Source organism: Elgaria multicarinata, chromosome 1, assembly GCF_023053635.1.
Source record: "Elgaria multicarinata webbii isolate HBS135686 ecotype San Diego chromosome 1, rElgMul1.1.pri, whole genome shotgun sequence".
NCBI classification, from domain to species: Eukaryota; Metazoa; Chordata; class Lepidosauria; order Squamata; family Anguidae; genus Elgaria; species Elgaria multicarinata.
In genome coordinates, this window is record NC_086171.1 from 180,163,974 (window position 1) to 180,186,126 (window position 22,153).

At 38.0% G+C, this 22,153-nt stretch overlaps 1 protein-coding gene across 4 annotated transcripts in view; it reads right to left on the bottom strand.

The window, feature by feature from the left end:
• Nucleotides 1–21,453, bottom strand: part of RBM39 (RNA binding motif protein 39) — a 32,376-nt gene extending 10,923 nt beyond the window's left edge. The window contains exons 1-11 of one of the 4 annotated variants that reach the window (XM_063144683.1): nucleotides 21,151–21,453; nucleotides 16,501–16,564; nucleotides 16,206–16,278; nucleotides 15,148–15,302; nucleotides 14,730–14,779; nucleotides 5,739–5,933; nucleotides 3,436–3,501; nucleotides 3,297–3,350; nucleotides 1,889–2,006; nucleotides 1,256–1,408; nucleotides 281–418 (exon numbers count right to left, since the gene is read on the bottom strand). In XM_063144683.1, the coding sequence (XP_063000753.1) occupies nucleotides 281–418; nucleotides 1,256–1,408; nucleotides 1,889–2,006; nucleotides 3,297–3,350; nucleotides 3,436–3,501; nucleotides 5,739–5,933; nucleotides 14,730–14,779; nucleotides 15,148–15,183 (810 nt within the window). In that variant the 5' untranslated portion in view covers nucleotides 15,184–15,302; nucleotides 16,206–16,278; nucleotides 16,501–16,564; nucleotides 21,151–21,453. Of the gene's footprint in view, nucleotides 1–280; nucleotides 419–1,255; nucleotides 1,409–1,888; nucleotides 2,007–2,474; nucleotides 2,551–3,296; nucleotides 3,351–3,435; nucleotides 3,502–5,738; nucleotides 5,934–14,729; nucleotides 14,780–15,147; nucleotides 16,279–16,500; nucleotides 16,565–21,150 lie in introns of those variants that run through there. The other 3 variants (XM_063144674.1, XM_063144664.1, XM_063144691.1) reach the window with 3 other exon arrangements.
• Nucleotides 21,454–22,153: the final 700 nt, after the last annotated feature.

Below are 22,153 nucleotides of genomic sequence, written 5' to 3' on the forward strand. Positions count from 1 at the left end.
TTTGTTTAAAGGGGTTTAAGAACATGTACCAGCTAGGAGAAATTGTTCTGTAGATTGATTACAAACTGTGTGTGTGTGTGTGTGTGTGTGTGTGTGTGTGTGTGTATATATATATATATATGTATGTTGTATATCACCTATATCTCTAATATATTGCATCTATTTTACATCTCTAAGTGAATCTTTGTGGTTGAGTGTTATCACCCTTACTGTGCTTTCTAATTCAACCACAGCCTTCTATCTACTTTATAGTGGTTATCTAACCAACCAGAAAACTTACCCGGCCAAATGGCTCAAAGATTCCACGAAGCATATCTTCTGTTATATTGAAGTGTAATGATCCTACGTAGAGCCTCATGGGGCCCGCACTGCCCTTTTGTAGATTATTAGCCATTGCTGCTGCTCTGTTCTTCTCTGCCTAAAAAAAATACATGAATTATAAAGAGTACACATCACTACACAGTTTAACAGAAAATTGTGCTACAGTTAACTACAAAATGCTCCAGGCTGTATACAATAATCCAAATAGACATTCTTCATTTGTATATAGGTAGTGGATGTAGTGAATATGGTTAGATCTCCATTAAACAAATAGTGAATAAAACATGCATATTAGCCAAAGTTCTCCAACTCACTGAGTGGTTTACACTGTAACATTAGTTCTATTTGTCCACTCAGAAATACTGCAATAATAAAGGCCCTTAATGATTCAAGAGTAGCAGTTATACTTTTTTTTGTATTTAACATTGTTAGCCACCTAGAACAAAGGCATGGAAAGGCAGGATAGAAATGCTTCAGAATAAACAGATCTTTATAACTAAACAACATGGCCAAGATCTAAAAACTATGAAACTAGTCCTGTGAGCAGAAGACATTTTACAGTGCAAACTTTTTTTGCTTGAAATGAAGTCCCGCTATATTTTCCCTAGAAAGTGTAATTAGAATTGCAGCCTTAGACTTGTTTTTAACAGGAGCCTCCTAGAACCTACTTGGAGAACTGCTTTTGAAACTTGTTAATTTGAAAAGCAGTTTGAGATATGGCACAGGTTGACACTACAAAGAATAAAAATCAAAAACATTTCAAGCCTTTATTATAAGCTCCTTTATTAGCCAAAATTATTCTCTTTGGTTCCCAACCTTATGTACACATCACAATGAAACTCAGGATACATGTATTAAAGTCTCAAAGATTCAGTTCATGAAGTAAGGTTTACTGAACTTATGAGAGGTAGAAGATATCTCAGCATCAACTTACTTGAGATGCTTGTACAATAATTGGTACTCCCAACACTCGCTGTCCGGTTAATCCAATTGCCAAAGGTACTGAACTAACATCAACAAATTCCACATAAGCAATCCCCTTGGAACGTCTGGAATTTCTATCTGAAATCATGCGTACATCACGGACCTAGAAAAATTGAACATTAAAACATTGTTTTAACTAACTCAAAACTTTAGCAGGGCTCATTTACATCCATATGCCATTGGACATGTAATAGAACTCAACTTCCTCAAATCTCGGGCTCTTATTCAGGACTACTTAATGTTTTGAAATTTTTACAAACTATATCCACGTAAGAAAATATGTAAAAATCACCTCATGCCAGACAGAGATTTTACAACATATACACATACTGAAAAGCAGTGAAGAACAATGTCATTCGCACATGATTCTATTTTTAACTTGTTGTACCATGGCCCTGTGTTGGAGATTCCATACATCTGGCTCAAAATTTCAGTAGCTGATTCTTGCAAACCATCTCAAATATGCCAACATAATTTAAGTAACTATCAGCTATATAGAAAGCATGGCAAGATCCACTCAGCTTTTTTACTTAAAGAGTATAGAGGAGGGCACAGAATAAATTTGTGGTTCTTAATGCCTCACCTTTCCTACAGTAGAGAAAAACTCTTCTAGGTCTCTTGGTCTAATTCTTGCAGCAAGTTGCATACAAAACACTGTTCGAGCATCCCGCTCCTCTGGAGTAAGATTATCAATAGGTTCTCTGAAAAATGAAGTAGTAGTTATGATCAGCAATTTTAAATTTTAGAGAGACAGTTTGAACAAATTAGATTCTAAACCCATTAAGACCATTTACACTCAAACACAGATGGAGAGATAAGACTTGAATAGAACATGCTTCTATAGTAAGGCAGACAGGTGTTTTTCAAATGCACCAGATATCTACAGTTCCCTCTAATGAGATGGGTCACTGTTTCAGAATTCATTATTTTAACTGCAACAGAACTTAATCCCCTTAGGAAAGGGCTCCATTGCTCTTTCCTTTGTAATGTAGAAGTTCTATCCCAATATACTAATGTGTAAAACAGATGGAAAATATAAAATAGAGTATGGGAGGAGGTACTGGGTGTAACAAAGGATGTTTTAGCAGTCTTGCACCCTGATTCTAAGCAGCTATGCCTAGAAATGCCTGTTATTTTAATGGACATACTTCTAAGTACGTACACCTTACCTAATCACAGCATTAGAAAGGAAATGCTTTTAACCTCAACGTACTTTAATAGTTGTGTATGTCTGAAATGAAAGAATGTATTCAGCCATTTTACAGGTTTATGTCTTTCTATACTCTATCCATACAAAGATAATAAGTACAGCACTGGGCAGCAACAGAACTGCAGTGACACTTAGCAAATTGAAGACTGACCATTGCAGGTGCGTACCATATCTAGTATTATGTGTGTCATTGTCTGAACATTACATTTAAGAAAGAAAGAAAAAGCACTTTTAAACACAAATTATAATATTAATCTTAAACATTAGTACTGAAAGGAGCTACTACAAAATGCTTTTACTCCCCAAATAGTATCTCCACCTTGCCCTTACAAAATGTCCACATAGCTGACATTATAGCAGTGTTTCTGTAAGCAGCAACTGTGACTGAAGTTCATGCAGCTTGGCTGACAACTGTGTCCTCTTGCACACTGCTTTATACAGCCTAGTTCAGGGAGACTTGGCGCAATCCCTCTAATCAGACCAGGACTTCCTTCTCTGAACAGAGGGGCTGTCTCCATGGACGTGGGATGTCAGTGGGTAAATCCAAATACTTGATAACAACTACAATTACTATCAAATAATGGTTATATTCTTCTCCAATCATATCAGGTTAGCACAATAGTGGTGTGCAGAAGCAACATATCAAAACATGTAAATTCGATTTAACTTCCAAAAGGCAAAAGCTATGAATGGAATCTGAACAGAAAGCAATTGAAATACCTTATAATATTAAACACTGCATAGAAAATTAAAAATTAAGTAGGAGGATTTAAGTGCCTACCTCACAGGACTCTTGTCTTTTCTGAATGGACTTTTGCTCCTAGATCGTCGTCTGCTGTAGAAGACAGATACAGAAATATTAGTGTAATAATCATCAATATAATAACTTAAATGCTTACAGTAAAAGAAGAAAATTAAACCTTATTTTGATGTTGTGAGGCAAGCCAATCTTTCCTCTGATGGCACTGTTGAACTTGGGTCCAGAACTAGATTTAAAAAAAGGCAAGTATTACGAAGCATGTTCCTCATTAGCAAGAACCATCTTAAACTGAATGCTTAAGTTTGCTTTGAACACAAACAGAACACAACTAAGGAAGATATGTGCAGTATGTCTGAAATTAACTTGATAGCATTTTGTCATTGTGAGATACACTGATCTGGCTCATTGGTTGTCGTTACATGCAAACCCTGCACTATGATTTAACTATGCGCCAGTTCACATGACATGACAGCCTACTCTGGGTTAATTTACCTATGAGGAGTTGCGGTGTGTGCCAGCCCCTATTATAAATATGCAAGCCCCAGCCAAGGGCTGCTGCAGCTTGTTATGTCATGTGAACCTGGCCAGTGATGCGTTATTTCAGAGTTAAACAACACTCGCATAACCCTAAAATAGGTTGAGGCTTGCATATTCATAATGGTGGACAGCACACTGTTGTTCCCAGAGGGTTAATTATCCCACAGAGGGCTGTTGTGTCATCTGAACCCGGTCTGAGTTGTTAATCATGAACATTTTTCTTCCTCTCCCATAGTACTAGAACCTGGGCTCATACCATGAAGCAGATTGGTGGGAGATTCAGGACAAATAAAAGGAAGTACTTCTTCACACAGCATATAGTTAAATATGGAATTCACTACAAGATGCAGTGATAGTCACCAGTTTGGATGGCCTTAAAAGGGAGTTGGATAAATTCCGTTGGTAAAGTCCCTCACCAAAGACTCCTGAGCAAACTTAGCAGTCATGGAAAAAGAGGAGAGGACCTCTTACGGATCTGTAACTGGTTAAAGAGCAGGAAGCAGAGAATAGGAATAAATGGTAAATTCTCCCAATGGAGGGAATTAAATAGTGGGGTCCCACAGGGATCTGCATTGGGACCAATGCTTTTCAACTTGTTCATAAATGATCTGGAACTAGGAGTGAGCAGTGAAGTGGCCAAGCTTGCTGATGACACCAAATTATTTAAGATGGTTAAAACAAAAAGGGATTGTGAGTAGCTCCAAAAGGAACTCTTCAAGCTGGGAGAGTGGGCATCCAAATGGCAGATGCGGTTCAATGTAACTAAGTGTAAAGTGATGTGCGTTGGAACAAGAAATCCCAACTTCAAGTATAAACTGATGGGATCTTAGCTGGTAGTTACCGACCAAGAAAGAGATCTTGGGATTGTGGTGGACAGCTTGATGAAAATGCCAATCGAGTGTGCAGCCACTGTAAAGAAGGTGAACTCCATGTTAGGCATTATTAAAAATGGAATTGAGAATAAAACTGCCAGTATCATAGTGCTTTTATACAAATCTATTGTGAAACCGCACTTAAAATACTGTGTACAGTTCTGGTTACCACACCTAAAAAAAAGATAGTGTACAGCTGGAAAAAGTGCAGAAAAGGGCAACTAAAGGGACAGAAGCATCTCACCTATGAGGGAAGATTGCAACAGCTGGCACTGTTTAGCTTGGAAAAAAGGAGGCTAAGGGGAGACATGATAGTGTATAAAAGTATGCATGCTGTGGAGAACGTGGATAGGAAGACACTTTTCTCCTTTTCTCAAAATATTAGAACCTGGGGTCATCCCATGAAGCTGATTGGTGAGAGACTAAGGACAGATAAAAGGAAGTGCTTCTTCACAAAGCGCATAGTTCAACTATGGAAGTTACTACCAAACGATGTAGTGATGGCCACCAGTGTGGATGGCTTAAAAGGGGGTTGGATAAATTCCTAGAGAAGACTATGTGCTACCTTCAGTATCAGAGGCAGTAAGCCTATACACACCAGTCACTGGGGAACACGGGTGGAATGGTGATGTTGCACCATGTCCTACTTGTGAGTTTCTGGTTGACAGCTGTTGGCCACTGTGTGAACAGAGTGCTGGACTACATGGACACATGGTCTGATCCAGCATGGCTCTTAAGTTAACAGCTCATCGTTCACAACCAACAACAAACCATGAGTTCTCTTCTTGAGCTGTTCATGGTTAACAACCGATAGTTAAACCAACCCACGATTAAACAACAACCCATGCTCTGGGTCACCGTTTTGTGCAAACCATGCCATTATGTTAGTGGTGCTCATTCACCTTTGCCACAAAAATTAACCATTCCAATATAGTTACTTCTTCTTGGGGAAAAAAAGCTTATACTTGGCTCAGTTACATTCTCTCCTATTCAACAGATTGTTTACTCAGCACTGAAAAAGTTAAAACTTAAGTGGTAACTTTATATAACATACTAAGGACTTCTATAACGGCCTCTGAATCGACGTTCTCTGCTTCTTGAACGGCTGCGTTTCCGTTCTTTACTTTTACTGCGCTTCCTCTCTCGGCTTTTGCTCTTCTTCCTCTCACGCTCACGGCTTCTTTTGCGTTCCTTACTTCTACTCCTCTTCCTGTCATGACTACGACTTCTGCTCTTGCTCTTTTTTCTCCTGAACATGGCAGACAACAAAAAATCAGGTATCTGGACTGCAGCAAGTAATAAAAGCAACTTAACATCAGGCTATTTATTATTTATTTATTCATTCATTATGTTTTTATATTGCTGGGGCTCTCTATAGACAGTTCACAATTAAAACCATAAAAAGTCACTTACCCTAGCACTATGTCAACTGCATGAGCACATTAGCCCTGTTGGATACTACCCCATAATTTCTTGAAAATTTCTCTAAAGTGGGTTAGTATGTTTTATACAATGCCTACAAGCAAAAGGAACCCACTGATTTTGTATAGGTCCTCTAACTACACACATTCATAATTATACCCTCAATCAGGGTGAATGTATTGCTGCCTCAATCGTTAAAAGTTCTATCTCCCTCCTAGAATAAGAAGGGGGGAATTAAGACACAAGACACAATCTACAGAAATACTACACATAAGCATACCTACCAAGTTCATTCGTAGAAAAGTCAGCTTCATAGTTGATTCTGTACTGTTCATTTAATGAGACATTTTCACTCTACTGCCTGCATGCATTAGGTATGTTCCAAAACGGAGAAGGAGTAAGTTCCACTGGATCCAGTAGCTTGGATCCAAAGATGCCCTTCCACTAGCGGAAAGCCTCTTCTATTCACAGAAGGGCTGTTTCCGACCTAGCGGAAGAGCACTGCATGAGAAAAGTAACCCCAAATCCAGAGTTGTTCTGCTTCCACCAAGTTATCTTGGTGCAAGATAACTTGGTGCAAGCAGAGACCATCTTATGGCATAATAGTTTGTGCTACAGCTTTATCTACAGAATTCTCCATTTTTACTCATACTGGACACACAACCCCTAATGTGCTGTGTTACTGAGCTAAGAGATGCTTTCTGCTACCACTTGCACAAGAGTTCACCAAACAGAAGTAATTTTATTCTTCTGTTCAGTTATTTAGATTCAAGAAAATGAAACTGACACAGAGACTCAGAGGAATTTTATGATATGCCCAAATGACACAAATCTATTCCCTAAAAATAAGTGTTTTGGGCTTTGGGACTTGTGTACATATTAAACTTTAAAGCATGTGTGGGCAAACTTCTGGCTTGCAGAATCTACTTTTTCCCAAGCACCTTTAGGTCCACCAACTGGAGCCAGTTGCAAACTAGTGGCTCCACCAGATAGGGGCAGAAATACAACTATAATTAAGGGGGGAAATGCCTTTGACAAGATACCACAGCCCAGAAATTTCCTTTCAGTAGCAGAAATGAGGTCACAGTCTTCTCACACAAAAAAACACTCCCAATTCCACACCCACCCCAGCTTTGTTTCAGTAATATAAGGGGGTGGGAAGCAGTCCTTTTGTTGTTGCTACCATTAAATAATTGTGAGTCAGAAACCCTTGCAGGTCTATTGTAAGTCACCCAGGAATCTACTTTCTGCCCACCTGCTTTAAAATTCCAGTAATCCATAGGCTAATTAAAATTCCAGTAATTCATAGGCTGAATAATCAACTTAAACCTAAACAGATTACCTAGCTTGATATTAGACAGATATATGGATGGCATTCCTCTCTGCAGCCAGGGATCCTGTGTTAGATATCCACAAGAGACATCCTTATAGGAAGCAACCCTCCTCAGATTCCCAAACCACAACCTGCCAATACAGGATTAACCACATAGAATCTTGCCAATATTCCCCTTCCCCAAGGGAAATGTCCAGGTTATCAACTGAATCATTTAGGAGGAAACCGTTATTTGAGGAATTGTGTAACACCAAAATTTGTACCTGGAACCTACAAGCCCAGTAGCTTAAAGTTATCGTTTAAAGGGCTATTTTACAAAGCTTAATTTTGATTATGTTTCAATTATTTTTAAAAATATTATGGACTCTTGCAGCAGCTATGCACTAGGCATACATGTTAAAATGTCAGGACAGATTTAAAAATGGCAGTTTGCAATTAACTACTTATGATCCTCTGTGGAGAGTAAAAAATTGTCTCTGGGCAACTATGAGTACTCCTATGGTAGAGTTAAAGGGAACTCTGAAAACATAACTGCATTATTACACTTAAAGCTTCAACCGATTTTCATATCCAATTATTAGGAAGAACAAATGGCCCATTGTTTCTTAAGTACGCCACATGTCAACTCTCAAGTCATTAAACTGAAGTTTAACAATCTAAAGGATTTTTCCAAGTAAACTTTAATTTGGGAATACCCTGATGGATTTAGGAATACCCTGTTGTGAAACTTAAGACACAAACCAAGAAAATAAAGCCATCCCTTTATATTCAAATGTCTCTTCAAAACAGAGTAAATTCAAGTTCATATACAACTTTAGCTTGTGTTTAGCTGAAGTTCCATATCTTGCTTCATTTTTTGGTCAATAGCTAATTGCTGCACTGAAAAGGACAAAACCCCTTGCTCTCCCCACATCTCTTTCCCTTTGCCATGACAATCCACTTCCTAGAAAAAGTAACCCAGTTCCCTGGGTTGCTTTTTGCAACAGAAAGGAGCAGTCCTTATATTCATCTCCAGGCAAGCATAGGGACCAGTCACAGCTATTGCTTATTTTGGCTATGAAGAGAAAGCACGCTGCAAGCTTCCTCAACAACCAGTCCACCATGAGGCAACATTCATTATTTTGCTTTAGTCCAAGGAACTATTTTTTCAAAGTAGATTTTTGTAGCTTACAGACTCATTGATCTTGGACTTGAAGTTCTCTGCCAAAGTTCTTGTGAGGAGGGTTTTTGCTTTGGTTAGGATGCACTTAAGACACACATCTAACACGTCTTTAAACCAATAGGGTGCAAAGTGCTTAGGGCAATAATGTTCCCAGGTATTGCTTGATCTAAGGCTAATTGGGATGAAGATGACTGTAAGAGATTCACAATAACACAAAATAACGAACAGATGCAATTGGAAGGTGCCTGTGTGATATGCATGATAGTATGCTTTACTAATTGTTTATGGATAAAAATTATTTGTGGAGCCAGGCTTTTTGGTCCATTTGCTGCAACCAAAGTTTTCCCCATTTAGCTTGCTATCAGGTAATAAACAGTAGTCAGCACTCTCTCTATGGAAGTAACTTTTTGGGGCTAAATTACCACCAGCTATTCACCTATTGGTACTAGCACTCAAGAGATCCTTGCAGAAGCATGTACCATTTAAACTACAACAGTAGGTACAAGCACTTACAATTTATTTTAAAATGAGAAATGACTGCATGAAACTGATGAAAACACATGCAGCCATTGTAATTTTAAAATAACTTCTAATTTGGCTTAATAGCAGCATTATAGAAAAACATACACAACGCTACTGTGTGCAGCAATAGAATACATAACAGGCTAACTAATCACTATAAATTAAGCAGCTTCCATTTCATAACAAGCAAATAAAAATGTCCATATCATGTCACTGTAAGTCTCACAACTATCAAAAATGCATCTGGACAGCATCTGGACATATTTTTACATTGGTAATCAAAGCCACTGTATTTCCAAACCTGTTCTTTCCTCTTCCAGTAACTGAGGGATCACAAACATGGAGAATTAGTATTACGAAAGATAGCTTTTACCCAGAAGATCTTGTTCTGAACAGATATGCAAAACAAATCTATTCAACAGGCAGAAACACCATTATTCTGTTTTTATTTCTTTTTATCTTATACACCACTCCAAAATTTTCAATGGGGAGCGGTATATAAATATTGTAAATAAATAAATAAAAGATGTCTGATAGTACATCTTAGTGATTTCACACCTGCTTATCACTTTTAGAAGTATTTGAAAAAGAATTTGGAGATCACTGGACTTCAGATACACTGAATGAGTTACACATTCTAGCGAATGTACAGTGTTTTTTTTTTAATTTATTTAATTTATTTATTTAAGGATTTTTGAATGGTTCTGAATGGTTACCATTATAATTATAGTACAATGCAGTAAATAAGAGCATGCAATCTCAGAAATTTAGAGGTTCTTGACATCATTACAATAGCCAAATCAGATTGGTATTTTGAGACCATATGGAAAAAAGTTGAACAAGTATACAGTTTGCAATGCATCCAGAAACTCTTAGTCAAGACTTTGAATAGGCCACCATAGGAGAAGTTCAGGGAATTATTATTATTATTATTTATTTATATAGCACCATCAATGTACATGGTGCATTGCCCTACTCTTTGGGAGTCATTTCATACTGTCTTTGTAGTACCCAACTGTACTTTGACAAATCCAAATAAATCAAAGTCTCTTCTGTCCAGAAATGAACACTGCCTTGTTGATGATTATACAGAAAGATAACGATGTAATCTTCCTTCAACATTTGATAGGTTTGTAGTTTATTTACTGAACAGGCTTAAGCATGCAACAAAGCATAAATGGACTTGTTGGAACTCTGGCAGAGAGAACATACCTATCAGCATAAAGAATGAAAGTGTTGCTGAACAGACTACTGTTCTGAAGCTATTAAATATTTGAAAAGGAGTAAAGAACCATAATTCAGTGAAAAAGCTCCTTTCTGATCATATGAATAAAGAGTTACTTCAGAAAACTTTTACATACTATGTGGAAGACTGGAGCTATCCAATCTACAGGCAAGGGTATTCATTGTCACTACCATGCAAACCATGGGAGTTTAGTGACAGTAAGCCCTAAAGTGTAACCACATTGTACTCATGTGCAGGACGACACCCAAAACTGATTATATGGAAATGTGAAATGGGTATCAAACATTATGAGCATTATCTTCACTTCCTAAGGCCATGCTACCTATTCACAATACTCTACACCATGAGTTTGGAAGTATTTCAGCCTTAGGGCTGAATTCAATTTCAGAAAAGCTCTCAAGACTGCATTCCAGTAAAGGACAGAGCCGAAGGCAAAACATGGTAGGACCAAAATACCAAAAAAAACCAAAAAACCACCATCATCTTAGCTTAAAGTTCTTACTGGCACTAAGCCTTAGGAGAAGCATTTCAACCTTTTTACTATGGAAAAACCTGCACACAAACCAGGAAAACACCAAACGGTTGGGGAAAGATGACAGGGGCATGGCCATCTGTGGAATCCCAGGGAGCTGGATTTCGCCCATGGGTCTAAACGTCTGCAGCCCTGCTCTACACCAACACTACAAAAGGGCAATTACCAGGCTACTATAATGAAGCACTACCCTGTGCCTGCTTACCCTACCCTGTGCCTGTTTGCATTCTCTTCCCCTCCTTATTGTTTTACTATGATTTTATTAGATTGTAAGCCTATGCGGCAGAGTCTTGCTATTTACTGTTTTACTCTGTACAGCACCATGTACATTGATGGTGCTATATAAATAATAATAATAATAATAATAATAATAATAATAATAATAATAACTTGGTAAGCATTATGCCCCTTCCCATGTTGGCATGTCTGACAATTCAGAATGAGATGTGTCTGATAAAACTAATAGTAGGATGGTTTGAATTCAGAACAAGGAAATTAAAGTATGTTTTCCTGGGCCTACTGCCTATGATAGCAAAAACTGTCACTGCAACACTGCTGAAGCTAACTGGGAATTTACCTTATCTGTCCCTTACATGGGAAACTACTGGGAGCCCTATGTAAGAGCAGAGTACAGTAACTACGATAAATATTTTAAACTATAGATTTCTTCTCCTTCTGATGTAATTACTAATTAAACCAGATAGGGTGATTATCACTTTTGTGCATTAATCTTTTTTTTTGTTACTGAAGGTTTCTTTTTATGTGGCAAATTACAGGCTTTCCATTGACTTGTAAACCTGTTAGGTATTCTATTTGTATGTGCTATTATGCATATGCTATTTCATTGTGATCTTATTATTAAACCAAATAATGCTGTTTTCCCATGTAAATAATAATAATAATATATTTATTTATTACCCGCCTCTCCCTCTGGATCGAGGTGGAGTACAACACAAATAAAAACACCATAAAATACATAAAACTAATTCAAACATTTAAACACATACAGTCATCATAAAGCACTCATGCATTTGCTACTTTGCCAGGCTTTAAAATGGGACACACATCTCCAAGGAATTGCGAGCACTAGTACCAAAAAGTAGAGAGGGGAGCTGTAATATTTCTAAGTCAAAATATTACCAATATAAACATATGGCTATGTAATGCATAGTACCTGAGAGCAAGCTAAATGGGAAAAGTTTTGATGTATAACGTGCTGCAGATGGGCCCAAACTCTGGGCTTCGTAAATAATCTATGAATGAAATTTGATCTCCTTTTTCATGTATTTTAAACATGTTTTGTACCATCTATACGGATTTTTTTTCATGAGACTTGGACTAATTATTCTATTATATTCTGATCACTTTAGTCATCTTGTGTCTTTTGGACCTCAAATGAAGCAAAGAGTGGGAAGTTAAAGTCCCACACGAACCAACAGGATAAAATTACTGTGCCTTTAAATCAACAGTATGCAACTTGGTGCTCTCCAGATGTTTTGGCCTACAAGTTGCCCACCCTTGCTTTAAATACATTGTGAAAGGGGGAAAATAGTATGAAATTCTGCAGAAAACATTCAGCCCAATGTCAGTGAGACTATTAGCTACATAAATCTAATAAGGAAAAAATTATTCCTTAACAGTGGAACATCCCCCCCCCTTTTTTTTCCCCTCTTCACCCAGTGGGGTACAAAACAAATCCTCTTACTAAGTCTTCAAGTTGAGAAAAGGCAGAACCTTCCTCCAACACCTAGGATAAGCAGCAAAGAGATAAGTTAGCATCTTCCCATCAAAGTATCTTTTAATGAGAGGGAGATTGACTGGCCAGTTCCTTAGCAGTTCCTTAGTCTCTCTTTGCTGCAAGACAGAGCTATGGTTTGCAGGCTGTGTTGCAGTTAAAACAGGCTACAGTAAAGAGTTCAAATAATTTTACTGCAAGGTCTACTGTGAGACGTGTACATGCACGTTTCCTGAAATAAACTACTACTAGAATAACTCAAACCTATTGTGCAAAAATTTTAAAGGATCTGGTGTGTAATTTCCTGTGGGACATATGCTAATACATCCAAGCAGAGCCATTTACTGCAGTAGCGGCTGGCATGAACACACCATTAAAGATAGTTACAAGTTACAAAAACAGCCCTGTCTTTTAAGAGAGACTTCTCTTATATCCACAGTCCTATTACACCATTTCCTTTATATATATATTATTATAATAATAATAATAATAATAATAATAATAATAATAATAATAATAATAATAAATTAAATTTATTTCTTACCCGCCTCTCCCTCTGGATTGAGGCTGGGAACAATATACAACATCGGCAACTTATTTTAGTGGTTTGCAGTCTTAAGATATAATTTAACTTTCAGTTTTTCCAATACAATCATTTTAGAGAGCTTATGTAGTAAAAACAATAAACATTATTGATGAGATTCAGCAGATTTACAGATTGAAAACAATAATGGCTAACAAGGCTGGTGGAGAAATTTGGGCAGGGGAGAATGAAAAAAGAACAGGGTTCCCCCTTCCTACCATTTTATAGCAGTGCCCCACTTTCTAAAAATGATCCATTACTTTCACTACCCATTACTCCCACTATCAAATACTGTGGTGTGAGGATTTCTTTTCTTTTCTGATTCAGGCTGCCTCTGCATTAATAAGGCAAGCTACATCAGGTTTTTCTCTAGGTATATTTCAGGTTGTGTTATTTCTGTACTGTAAACATAAATTTATATACAGCAGGTATAATGCTGGGATGCTGCCACTTGCAGGAACCTTGCTGCACCTTAATGCAGGGGCGTTGATTCTTTCAGTCCAAAGGCCTAATTCCATTTTAGAGAAGCTCTTGGGGGCTGCATTCCAGTGGTAAGCAGGACCAAAATACAAAATAATACCAGGATATTTTAGTTTAAAGCTCTCGCTGCCAGTAATTATGCCTTAGGAGAGGCATTTCAATCTTTTAGAATGGGGGGAAATGAACAAAAGCCAAGAAACCACCAAATGTTTGGCAGTTGGGGGAAAGTGGCATGGCCATCTGGGGAAACCCAGAGAGTTCGATTGGGTCCAAGGACCTGAAATTCTGCACCCCTGATATAAAGGAACACACCCCACACATTTCCACAAGGAGGGCCACATTCTGTGAAATCGTTCTGCAAGGCTGACTATTATCAAATCTGTTTCATTAGATGTCACTGTTATGTTAAGTTAGTTTTCATTTTCTAATGCCAAGACTACCCAAGAATTCTGTCATTAAGAAATGTGAGACTGAGTGGGCCTCAGGGCAGTGCCTTCATTGTGGCTGCTGTAACAGAACTAACAATTCCCTTGGAATCAATTATTAAGATCAACTTAGACTATGTTCGCCCTGGAATAGAAAAATCAATTTCAATGATGCTTCAAATCTTAATTTGAATTATTGTGATCTGAGCTTTAGCAGTCAAGAACTTACTTCGTCTGATGTAGACTCACCTATGAAAACTGATAACACCATAAGTTAGATTCACATAGTCTTTAAGGTGACAGAGGACTGTTGTTGTTTTTTAAAAAAGTGAACATTTATGTGCATGCTTTATTATGATATATTTAGTTGTACCTATCACTTTGTGAGCTATCTTGAGTTCCTTAAAAATGTATCAGGCAGAAGTTTTGGAAATAAGCAAGGATTCTGCTCATGCTTTTCCCATAGAATGCTGAACATAAAATAATAAGCTTACTTAAAAGTTGAGGACCACCAACTAGAAGGGAGGCTGGATGCCAGTTATTGATCTAGGACAGGAATGTTTTCTCAGAGCTACATAATTAAAAAAAACACAGCAAACACTTACTTCTTGCTGCGCTCTTCATGGCCATTGGCACTGCTCAATTTGTTCTCATCCTAAGCAGGGTTGATAGAAGAACATCGTGAGGACGAAGTGGAAACATTTCAAGTGGTCAAAGGGGTAATGGGAATAGGGATAAGAAAATACAAAACGAAAAATTTAATACTAAGTTTTACATTTAATATGGCGTGCTACTAGTTAATGTAGACTTGTTCAACCACTTCGTTGCTTATATTTAAGTCATACAATTATAAATACAAGAATTACTATTTTAAAAAATAAATAAATTGTACATACGTCCTTAAATGACTTAAAATTATCCTGCGGTTTTCAGCATCAAGTGGTTAAATGAATAAAATGTAAAAAAAGAAGTTTCATGTTTAAAAGCACTTTCATGTACTATATAATCCCTTTTGACCAGTACCAAGGCTATATCTCTGCCTAAGCCCCAAGTGGCCATGCTAGCAGCCAGCCACTATCGATTTCCTGTGACCGATGCCATTCCTGAGATCTTCGCCCATTTTCGTTGGAGGGTTGGGACTGTAAGAGCTTGATGCCACCTCTGTCACACATCTCGCCCTGAAGCAAACAGGGATTCACACTGCTTTAGTAACGTCGACTCCCAAGTCAGTCATCAATAATCCAACCAGTCCAGCCTAAATATTCCCTATTTCCATACCTGTTTACATGGAAAATATCCATGTTAAACTAGCACACAAGATTCTTAACATTACAAATTATGATTTGTTTCAAAATATTAAGTAGCTACTAAATATTATATAAAACTAAAACATGAAAATTTAAAAGGTTACAAGCACTTGTCCAAAACTCATACCATGTAGCTGCACTAAATGTATTCCAAAGTGAACTAACAGTTGCAGTTATGTTTATTGTAGTTATCACACCAGTTACACCATGAGTTCAACTGCTACATTACTTATATAGAGGTTTATGAAGCCAGTGCTACTGCATGCATAATTTAACAGTTTCACCAAGATTTGGTGAAAAACTAAATACAGTTGCTGATCTGAACCTAGGTATCAAATATTCAGAAACGGAGAAATTATATCAAAGTTTCTAAAATTAAGTGAGTAAATAGAAGAGTACTCTTTCACAATGTATGGTAGACTGCAATAATTTGTTTTACTTTTACTAAATTGTGAACTATTCAGGGATCCAAGAATTTTGGAAAGGTCTTTCACACAACAGCTGATTGCCACCTGTCCTGTTACAGATTAATCACCCGCCTATCTTTTTAAAAAGTAGTCACTCTTCTTGCATTAAGCAGACTAAATATTTGCTTGCCAAGAACTTGGGGAAGAGTTTATTCTTGGAACCCTGCTATTTGCCCAAACCACTGCATTCACCTTGTTGCTATACCAAAATTGAGCTGGTCGTTTTTAGGAGAGTGTTTTTTGTCTGTTGTCTGTTTGTTTTTACCTAGGGGGACCACGGTACAGCGATACGTCACTCAATTACTACCTTATGATTGACAGTTCACACTGGAATCAAAGGTGAATTCATGGGAGTAGAGGTGAGATATCGTTAGGCAAGTCTACAAAGAGAGATAGATGGGCATTTATTCATCACGCTGAAGTGAAACTACTGCACAATATAATTACATTAACAGCATATAGTTACTCGCAAGATACATGTAACGCACGTCCAATATGATAAATCATGAGGGCTCCGGGGATGTTAGTTTACAGTTCAGCAGTAGTTTCATGAATAATGCTAAATGAATATTGCTAAAGACCTTATTAGTATGTTTTCTCACCTTCTTATAAGGAGCTTCAAGCATTGCTTCAATATCAATATCATCAGCCATTTTTTCAGGACACCTAGAAAGAAAAACAAGATCCTTTAATCATGGACGTACTTATCCAGCTTGTTTTGAAAAACTATCAAGGCATTTAATGCTTCTGATGGTGACAAAGCTACAATTGCATCACACACTTCCAAATGACTGTCAGCTGTGTTTCCCAAAACACGGTCTCTGCAGGTATGCAGTAACTTCAGCCAAACATAGTGGTATGGCTACATATTTTCTTATCACCAGAGAAATACTGAACCATCCTCACATGATTATGAAATACTTTGTAATTATCCACCTTACATACAAGCACGCTTACTAATGGCAAAAACTAAAATCTAGTATTATACTCCCTTCTTCAAGGAGCCATAACAAGTTTTAGAAGATATCCAGAAATATCTGTGTATTTAAAACAATCAGTTGATGACTCCCACCCACCCCAAAGTCGTCATGTTTTACTTTTAGAAGGCTACAACATACTATTATAATCCTCTGTAGACTTTCTGGCTAATATAGATCAAGATTTCACAAAATAATTGCTGCATTCAGCTCAGACAGCAGTTGCTCTACAGCAGGGTTTCTCAACTTCTGTGTACCATGACGAGCCCAGGCTTCGTCAACGGGCAAGCAACACACAGGCCGCAGGCCCCAAGCAACCCCTAAAAGCAAAACAAGAACATTTTAAAGCACCCATATTAAATCTGATTTCAGCTAGTATCAAAATTTTTGAACCAAGTTTTCTATATTCATGATCAATACTAATTCTCAAAAACTGAACAAGTTACTATCCTTGAACCACTTAACTTTATGAAAAATGATACTCAAGTGTGTGTGTGATATATATAACCTGAACCTGAAGTTTATTTTCACTGCAAGCATTCCTTATTCAAACTCAAGTATTTGTTCATGAAAAACATTTCCCAGAAATCTATTTAGAATTATGAAACTGATCCATTTTGCTTTGATGCCTTACCTCCATGTTGTGGAAGAAATACCTCTATAATGAAGCTCATTAGAGCTTTCGGGTTAGAGTTCCTCATGAATCTGATAATTTCCCTTCCCTTAAAATCTGCAATGAATCATTGACTCCTTGCGTCAAAAATCCGAAACAGATTAGTCAAATGAACCCAGATAATTTCTTGTATGGAATCCACTGATGCAGATCCAAAATACAAGGTACTAGTAAGATTATGAGTTTGTCATAATATGGCTAAGTACTTAAATGAGAATGGAATTACCAAAAGAGCAATAGAATGTGACACCCAGTGTGAGAACTGAAATATAGCCTTATACAGGAGGAGATGACTTTGATTAAATTATGCCATCTAATAGAAAATCCACGGAATGAATAGCTATGATTAAATTTTTCCATAAGTTACTACTTACAATTCCTGTATTATAAATATTAGGATTTTTTTTATTGAGGTGAAACACCATGTGATGAAGCACATGATCATTAACATATGTTAAGAAGTCCATTACTAAATTTCAAATAGATTTTCCTTAATGCACAGCTCTAACTACCACAATCTTTTCCAGATCTGGTGGTGTATAGTACACGATTTGTAGTTCAGTGAGCACAACTCACTTGCACTACCAGATTACAATGAATAAAAATAGATATCCAACTAAGTGTAACACAATGCCAATGCCTACTTTGAAAAGTATGCTGTCTAAATCAAGTTGGAGCAAAAAGGTTACTCTGAAAGAGGACTTCAAAAAATGAAAGACTGAAAGTAACAGGGGAGTTACTCAATCCATAGAAAAATTAAGAACATATGCCACATCCCCAAGAAAGAAACACTTATCTGAAAATGCAGCTTTTGCATGGAAAGCAGCATCTGCAAATACCTTGTATTTTAATATGCGTTTTTAAAAGCTTTCTACTGTTTTACTGTTGTTAAAAATCTGATTAAAATGTATTTTTCCAGTTTGACCCATTAATTCTATGGTAAGGAGAAGAAGATATAACTGTATTAGAAAACCTTTCAAAGTATAGAAAAAGGAGTTAAGGTCATGTTTGAAGATTATGTCCATCAATTGGCTAGATTTGGCTTCATCCATATAATATTCCATAAACAAAAGTTAACAGCAGAAACATCAATGATTAAAAATCCAAATATGGGCCATGAAAATGCAGTAAAACTAGTAACATTTAAGCGAATAAAAGGTTGACAACTCCATAGGAAAATCTGCGAGAGAGCACAAAAGTACTACTCAAATTAGTGTGACTTGTATTTGTTGTGTGTGTTTTTTAAAAAATAACCTCTACAAATAGCAAACTGTGATCTTAAGTGCTAGATAACTTGTCACGATCATGAAGTACAGCAATGTTCCAAAGTTTTGCTAAAATACTCTGGCAGAATAATACTGATGTCAGAGTGCCAATAACTAAAACAGTAATGTCATGCCATGAAAAAGAAAAAAACTGGTATTAAAAAAATACCACAGTTAGATATTGTAGACAGATGCCTTATCTGGAAAGCAAACACACATTAAAAGGAACATCCACAGGAGTGAAAGCACATACTGGCGTATCTGTTCTCTTATATATTCAAGGAACACAGCGACCACTATAGGCACCAAAATTAGTCTGCCCAACAGGTTTATTCAATCCCACTTTAAGTTTGAAACATAAAGAAAACTCAACAAGGAACTAAGTATACATTTGTTCACTCTGGTTTGACACTCACACACGACTGAAATTCTTAGTCAAAGCTCAACTGATGTAGCCAAGTGGTTATGGGCATGAGCTGGAAGTGCATGTTCAAATGTCAACTAAAACCTCATTCTCTCTTCCTTCCATTATATTATCCCATATAGGGATAATACTGGCCAAAATCAAAAGGTGGTTGTTAGGATTACTGAAATCATGAAGCACTTTTAGCAATCAGAAATTAACTATTATTGTACTGGAAGTTTGGGAAATGCATTAGTTAGTAGGATACCATCTGCTTAAGACTTTGGTCTTTACCATAGTTCAAAGGAGCCAGGCCAGCAAGACAACATCAAATAACATGCCCATGAAGAATACCATACCGTTCAACCAATGCCACTCTGGAGGCCCTTTTGAGAATTGAGAGATGGGATATAATTTCATAAATAAATTTGAAAAATAGAATGCATAAACACAATATATTAAATATTACAGTTTTCTGATAAGCTAGAAGCTGGGCTTCTGAAGAATCAATATCGATAGTATCAATATTGATTTAGCCCAAGTACATAAAAATACAAACATTCCAAGCTATGTAATTAAGGGTGAAGAGAAACTGATGGGAGTAATTCAAGATGCTCAATTTACAGGATACATTTTTTTAAAAAAAATCTTGTTTTGTAATGTTACATTGTCTTCAAACTCAATCTAGAGTTCTCTGTCAAACACTCAAATTGTAAGCCTACCTTTGTAAAAGGCTACTACCTGACTTCCTGTTTCAAGCATTACAAGTATGTCACAATAGATCACGTACTGTACTTTTGTACCAAGTTATAAGTATGTGTGACTATCAGCCAAACAGAATGGGTATTTACTTTCCAGGTAATTCAGGGGGGAAACGCTGACTAGTATCTACCAGCACTTTCTGCTGAGAATTCTGGACATTTAGGCTAGAATCCAGAACTCCTTACAATTGCAATCCCATATATCTCTACTCAAAAGTAAATCACATTTAGTTCAATAGAGCTTATTACCAGGTAAACCGGTATTGGATAGCAGCCACAGGCTCACAAAAGGGGCTTGTACTAGCCCAGTAGCATTTCTACGTTTTTTTAAAGAACTAGGCCCCTCACAAACAACCACTTCACAATCTGCTTCTGAAAATTTTCACGTGTCAGAAATAATTTGCGGGGGAGGGGCGGGAGATTGGTGGCTGGATGACCAAAGATTTTAGATTATGTTTCTAGGCAGTATTAAAGGTCTATTTATTTGCAAGCTGACCGAACAATTATTGCAACGAAATAATATCGGGGGGGGGGGGAACCAAAACAAACAGAAACCCAGAAAATCGAGCAGGAAAAAAATAAATCCATCCATTTCCCCCTCCCAGTTCTCCGTTTTCAGCCCAATCTGCTTAAAAACCAACAGAGTAGTAAACAGGCTTCCTCCTCTCCAACAGTTATTACGTTGGCTCTTTATCGAGCGCTCTTATTCTCTCGGGTCACCAGCCTTTCGTAAACACACAGCACATACTGCGAAGTCTTAAGGCCCTTCCCGTGAGAATATCTAAAGTAATAAAGAAATAGTTAGACATCTTGTGGAGGGAGGTACCCGGGCCATCATCACGAGGGTGAGAAAGGTCGTTCTCGTCCGCGAACCCTTACGGGTGGGCATACGAACAAAATCCCCAACCGATCATACCAACTGACTTCCCCCCGCGCCCCTCGTAAAACAGAGGTGAACATACCTCCCCACAATCTAGGAACTGAACACCAAGCCCGGCAGGCCAGACTCAGGCGCTTCCAAAGGCAGCAGAAAAAGAGGTGGGCCCTCACGCGACAAGGCCTAACTAACGTCAAAGCAGGGCCGCCTTCAAGCCCTGCGGGACGCGGGACGCGCGCGGCCCCACCCCCGAATCGCCCGAATTAGAGGGCGCCCGACGAGGCAAAGGCAGTTACCTGCGCTGCCGGGGGTCGCGCTTCTAGCTCAGGTGTCTGTGAGGCGGGCGGCTGCTGCTGCTTCTACCGTTGTTTGCTTGCTCTGGGCTCCGGATGTGCTGTGGCGAGGGTTGGGCCCCCAAACCGCAAAATTCTCCCGTCTGTGGCTAGAAGAAAAGCTACGAGTAGCCTCGGCCTCGAAAAATTCTACGAGGAAGGCCAAAGCCGGGGAAGCTCCACAACAGGGAGATTCAGACTCGGCTCTAGTAAAAGCGACTGCTCCCTGAAATGGCGCCCGCCGCGTCCTGATGCTTGGAGGTGGGTCCGCGCAGTAGATGTGGGGATGCCCAAAGCTCGCTGCACGGGCTCTCGCGAGACTTCAACACATGAAGTCTTGGACGTAATGCGAACGCCAGCTCTAACAAAGGACTTATCGCGAGGAAAGGTATCTCCGAGAAACTCGTCTAGCAACTCGCGAGAATAAGATGTTGTTTGTGTAGCCTCATCTTAAAGCCTTATCTTCCCTTAGCACCCAAGACTCTCGCGAGAAGCCTTGGAGCATCAAGTGTCACAATAGAAAGGTCAAAGGTTAAGAATTTTGACTATGGACGAAAGAAGAAAACTTCTTAGTTTAACGACTCCGGGCCACAATTTTACCTGACTTCTCATTTTGTGTACAGATTGCTGGGACCTGTTCACTGGCAATTTTACATCCGTGGGAACTGGATTTAGCAGCCCTGATTTTCAGCATTTTAATGTTTGGAGAGTGAAACACACTGTGACTATTGAAGTAAAAATACTTGTATATCATATCTACTAATTGAACAAAAAAGGGCTCAGAGTACAGGTTCGTATTTAACCAAAATGACACTATCCATCAGAATAGGGAGGTACTGTCAGGCTTGTAAGCCACCTTGGGAAGACTAGTATCGAACTGTAGCTAAGAAATACATTTTTTTTAAAACCCCAAGGTTAACAAAAGTACAACAAAATTTTATGGAAAAGAGATCCTTTGAGGTGCAGA